Source organism: Paroedura picta, chromosome 5, assembly GCF_049243985.1.
Source record: "Paroedura picta isolate Pp20150507F chromosome 5, Ppicta_v3.0, whole genome shotgun sequence".
NCBI lineage: Eukaryota > Metazoa > Chordata > Lepidosauria > Squamata > Gekkonidae > Paroedura > Paroedura picta.
The window spans coordinates 83,275,137-83,281,136 of NC_135373.1; the positions used below are offsets into that span (position 1 = coordinate 83,275,137).

A 6,000-nucleotide genomic window follows, 5' to 3' on the forward strand; every position below is an offset into this window, starting at 1 on the left:
ATAATTCTGAAGGCTCCAGGCAGGACTACAGCCAGGGAAGAGTTCTCATAGTCACTGCACTGCTGCAGCCTGAGATACCCCAGGCTCCAAGCATGGAGGAAGAAATGAGTGCACACTACCAGAGCACCAGGAAGTCTTCACCTGAGCTGATAGTCTGTTCCTTTAGGGTCTTGTCTTTGTCTCCTCAGAAATAAAATAGGTTTTTTTAATGATTCATCAGATTGTACATATGGAATGGAATGGTGTGTATTTTTTGTATGTGTCTGGGACTACAGAGGACCAGACTGATGATGAAAGTTTACTACAACATTTACTGCAAATCCCCAGGTCTACTGGATCAGTCTTTTATATAGATACCTTCAGTCAGCTTGCCCATATGTAGTCCTCAGCCACACTGAGATGTCCAGTAAGTTGCAGATAGCGCCATAACAAAATGGAAAATTGCCAACAAGATTTACCTCTACCTGCAACACGACTATAATGTAGATTCCAAACAAAGCAATCAAGGTTGTTGTTGTTCTTGTAATTCAGTTTTTGTCATTTTGTCATTGCAGGACCCTTTAAGCCATGTGACTACTTATTTGGCAGCTGGCTGATCCGAATTGGAGTTTGGACCATAGTGTTTTTGGCTGTCACATGCAATGCATTGGTGCTTGTAACAGCCTTCAGATCCCTGTTTATTTCCTCCATAAAGCTATTGATCGGACTAATAGCCATGGTGAACATGCTCATGGGCACGTCTAGCAGTGTGCTTGCCAGTGTGGATGCAGTAACCTTTGGAGTCTTTGCTCACTATGGTGCTTGGTGGGAAGGTGGAGCTGGTTGCCGCACTGTTGGCTTTCTGTCCATCTTTGCTTCAGAGTCTTCAATATTTTTACTCACTTTAGCAGCCCTTGAATGCAGTTTCTCTGTGAAATATGCTACAAAGTCTGAGACAAAATCCACTATTACTAGCATGAGAATAGCCATTTTCTTTTGCTTTATGTTGGCATTAATCATTGCAATGATTCCATTACTTGGGGGGAGTGAGTATGGGGTTTCTCCCCTCTGCGTACCATTGCCTTTTGGGAAGCCAGCTGCTGTGAGTTACATGGTAGCACTGGTCTTGTTGAATTCTCTTTGTTTTCTTGTTATGACAATAGCCTACACCAAACTCTACTGTAGTCTGGAAAAGAGGGAACTGGACACTATTTGGGATTGTTCTATGGTGAAGCACATAGCCTTGTTGCTTTTTACTAACTGCATTCTCTATTGCCCTGTGGCCATCTTATCATTTTCTTCCTTGTTAAATCTCAGTTTTATTAGTCCAGAGGTAATTAAACCAATACTCCTAGTCATTGTCCCCCTCCCTTCTTGTGTAAACCCACTACTTTACATACTTTTCAATCCCCATTTCAAGGAAGACCTTGTAAGCCTCCGAAAGCAAACTTTTCTATGGAAAGCATCAAAGCATGCCAGTATAGTGTCTGTAAACTCAGAGGATGCAGAAAAACAGTCATGTGATTCTACTCAGGCTCTAGTAACCATTGCAAGCACCCGAATAGCGTATGATACTCCTACCAATAATCCACTTGTGCCACCATCCTATCAAACGTCAGAAAGCTGTAACCTTTCATCAGTAACATTTGTCCCATGTCGATAGATTCAAGTGGGTAGCCATGTTGGACTAAAGCAGAATAAAGTTTGAGTCCAGTGGTACCTTTAAGACCAACAAAGTTTTATTCAAGGTATATGCTTTTGTGTGCATGCACACTTCATCAGAGACAATGAAATGGAAATTAACAGTCCATATATATAGGTAGAGGGTGAGCAGTAAATTAGCATGCAGCAGACCAATTTTGGAGAGGGGTGGGCTAGAAATCTCAAATTAAATATTTTTAACAGATTCAAGGACCAAACAGGAATAGCAAGTTTAGTTTATATGGTTAACATTTGCTTGGGTTTAATTCTGGGCGGAAACATAGTGAAGGAAATAAATGTTAAGTTGGAGATTGACAAATGTATCCTTAATTGTGGACTGCCATTACACTCCAGCTATCTCCTTTCAAGCATGGAGGTGACCTTGCAGCATCTTCTGGTTGTGTAGTTATCTCTCCTGCCCCCAGATCAGAGAAATAAATACCAATCAACCATTCTAAATTACAGTACATTGTACTACTCATTATGTTACATTACAATCTACTATTCTAATCTATTATTCCAAATATAAAATAAAGAAGATATGTGGTGCTTCTGGGGGATTGGTGCAGATAAATATATAAGGACTGAATGATGTTGGCTTATGCAATGAGATAAGAAACCAATATTCCTGTTAAGTCCTGGAGATTATATTGTTCTGAATGTTGTAATAATTTGCTGTTTAGCAATCTCCCTTTCTAGTCTGTTCCTGAACTTCCTTTGCAATAAAGCAGATGCTTTGAGGTCACCAACTGAATGTCCTGGAAAGTTGAAGTATTCTACAGGTTTCTCAGTCTTCTGATTCTTGATGTTAAATTTCTGTCCATTTATCCTTTTATATAGGGTTTGACCTGTTTGCCCAATGTAGAGAACTGAAGGGCATTGTTGGCATTTAATGGCATATACAATGTTAGAAGATACGTGAATAAGCCCCAGATGGTGTACCAGATGTTATCAGGCCCAGTGATAATGTTGTCTGGGTGTATGTGGCACCTGGGTTTATTGCAAGCTCTGGTACCAGTGTTCATGTTCAAATTAGATGTATTATTGCAAGTGAGGAGTTGCTTGAGTTTGCTCCATGTTGATAGTTTCCCTTCTAAAAGTATCTGTGTTTACAAAGTTTTCAGTCCAAAATGTAATGAATGTGCATTCATTTGTTGTACATAGAAGAACTGTCTACTTTCTTTGCATGAGTTTGATGATGATGAACACTGGAAAGCTAAAACTCTGGTACATATCCTGTCAGCATGTTCTGCATAGACACACAATTGGAATCAAGGTCTCAAACCACTTGTTTTTTACAGCTCTGGCTCAGTTCCATAGTTGGGATTTTTTTCAAAAAACAACAACCAAGTAAATGAAAAGCATGCCTACTGGATGGGGGATACTCTTCTAGGTAACACTGTGAGTGAACGAGACCTTGGGGTACTTGCGGATTGTAAACTAAACATGAGCAGGCAGTGTGATGCAGCGGTAAAAAAGGCAAATGCCATTTTGGGCTGTACCAACAGGGGCATCACATCAAAATCACAAGATGTCATTGTCCCATTGTAGACCACACCTGGAGTACTGTGTGCAGTTCTGGAGGCCTCACTTCAAGAAGAACTTAGATAAAAATGGAAAGGGTACAGAGGAGAGCAACGAGGATGATCTGGGGCCAAGGGACCAAGCCCTATGAAGATAGGTTGAGGGAATTGAAAATGTTCAGCCTGGAGAAAAGGAGGTTGAGAGGGGACATGATATCCCTCTTTAAGTATATGAAAGGTTGTCATTTGGAGGAGGGCAGGATGCTGTTCCCATTGGCTGCAGATGAAAGGACACGCAGTAATGGGTTTAAACTACAAGTACAACGATATAGGCTAGATATCAGGGAAAAAAATTTCACAGTCAGAGTAGTTCAGCAGTGGAATAGGCTGCCTAAGGAGGTGGTGAGCTCCCCCTCACTGGCAGTCTTCAAGCAAAGGCTGGATACACACTTTTCTTGGATGCTTCAGGATGCTTTGGGCTGATCCTGCGTTGAGCAGGGGGTTGGACTAGATGGCCTGTATGGCCCCTTCCAACTCTATGATTCTATGATTCTATAAACTGGTGAGTTCCAAAGAAAAGACTAGAAGCTTCCTTGCCTCCTCCATTATGGAATTTATTGCCATTGTAGTGAAACTTCTAATAAGTGGGTTCAAATGAATATGGGATTTCAGATATTAGGAGGACTATCTTATGGCATAAAATGCTGAGGGATAGCAAGTATATATGTACTTACCTCTGTTATATCAGATATTTGTACCACCATCAGATGATCTTGTAAAAAGTGACTCTGAAAAACAGGATGTGTAGCTACTGCTTAAACAAGTTAAGCAGAGCCAAGTAACAGAAAATAGAGGTTATGACTGGCACCTGAGACTGGTTCATCTTGTTAGCATTGAAGGTACCAGTCTAAACTGAGAATCCTGTTGACATTGTTAGAAATGCTTGGAAGAGCTGCTTGGAATGTTGTGGGCGGGGGGGGGGGGGGAGACCTGAATTATTTTCAGTTCTCTGCTTTGTAAGTTTATTCAGCTGATGTATATCATTGGGTTAGAAAATGAAAATCGCAGAAATTATGCACACACACAAAACCCGAGTTATATTCTATTCTGTTATCTCATTGACTTTCGAAGCAGTGTAGCATGCAGCTGGAGAGATTCCTAAAACCACTGTGGATTAAACGAGATCATCTGACAGTTTGCACAATGAATTTTTAAACAGTGGTCCAGTTACAAAATCTTTCCTAATGTCAGTGAAATAATCCCTCACAATTGCATTTGTTCGAGAAGTAAAGGAATAAGCTTGAAGGTTGACTCAAGATTCTTTTATTTAAAAAGTATTTTTTAAAGATTCCCCAAAGCATAAAGGCTACTGTGCCTATTATTTTTATACACATACTCAAGAGCTTTGATTCAGATTTTCTAAATTTGGAAATATTAAAATTCATTTTAGAGAAGCTTTTAAAAATACAACTTGTAAATATGGAATTGTATTTATTATTACAGTAAAACATACTAAAAACAAGAATATACCATGTATAGTTTCATATTATCTGCTGCATTTTCTACCCATATATACAGCTAGATTTGATATCTGTATATAGTATATGTAAATGTGTAGTGATTGTAAATACGTGTGCTCTCTTTTCTACTGGTGTTTCAAATATATGTAATTTGTAATAAAATCTGCAGTTACTGCCTTATGTTCAGAAAACCTTATCTGTATTTTGATCTATTATGATAGACGCTCTTTTGTGTTCAGCTTTGTACATTTAAGTTATTTCTCTAGGAGAGTAAAACTACCAGTATTTTATCTCAGCACATTTAATTTCTCTTTCATATGCATTTGTGCTCAAAAACATACATTTTCTCACATGCAGTCAGAAGAGTTTATGGTACATATCTTGAGCTTTTCCTGTTGCACTTTGTATTATCATAACAAATTTCTGGTCAAGAACTACATGAACTGTAACTTTCAGATTAACCCACACAAAAATTCTTCAGAAAGCAAAGGACAGAGGTGATGAAGAGAAATGCAGTCATAAGAAACTAAATGAACATTTCCATATTCATCCATCCTGGTGTGATTACAACACTTCAGCTTGGAGAACAAAACATCCAGTATTACTAATATTTATTTAAATTTCTATCCCGTCATTTTCCGTAGACTCGTGGCGGGTTACATAAAAGACAGATAAAACCAGTCAGCACTCCCCTTAAAACAAACCCAAGAAGGCATAAGCTCTCGACTACCCTCCCACAATCTCATCCTAGCCAGCACCGTGAAGTGGATTCACATGATGTTAAGCATTGTAGAGAGGAGGGGCCCAGTTCTTCCTGGGCCTGGCCTCAACCAAACACTTGGCAGAAGAGCATCCTTTTACAGGTCCTGCAGAACTTAGGGAGCTCCATCAGAGCCCTCAGCTCTTCCGGGAGCTCATTTCACCAAGTCAGGATCAGGACTGAAAAAGCCCTAACCCACATTGAGGCCAGGCATGCATCTTTGTGGCCAGGGATGACAAGCAGATCAGCACCCACATAACAAAGAGCACTGTGGGGGGGCATGAGATAAGTGGTCCCTAAGATAGGCAGAGAGCCTCTTGTGGCGCAGAGTGGTAATGCAGCCGACATGCAGTCTGAAGCTCTGCCCATGAGGCTGGGAGTTCGATCCCAGCATCCGGCTCAAGGTTGACTCAGCCTTCCATCCTTCCGAGGTCGGTAAAATGAGTACCCAGCTTGCTGGGGGGTAAACGGTAATGACTGGGGAAGGCACTGGCAAACCACCCCGTAGAGTCTGCCA

The 6,000-nt window shown here is 40.5% G+C and overlaps 1 protein-coding gene across 1 annotated transcript in view; it reads left to right on the forward strand.

Annotated features, from left to right (window-relative positions):
- LGR5 (leucine rich repeat containing G protein-coupled receptor 5) overlaps nt 1–4,903 on the forward strand; it is a 96,766-nt gene extending 91,863 nt beyond the window's left edge. Inside the window, exon 18 of the mRNA XM_077338818.1 lies at nt 555–4,903. Coding sequence (XP_077194933.1) covers nt 555–1,642 — 1,088 coding nt within the window. The 3' untranslated portion in view covers nt 1,643–4,903. The remainder of the gene's footprint in view (nt 1–554) is intronic.
- The last annotated feature ends 1,097 nt before the right edge of the window (nt 4,904–6,000 follow it).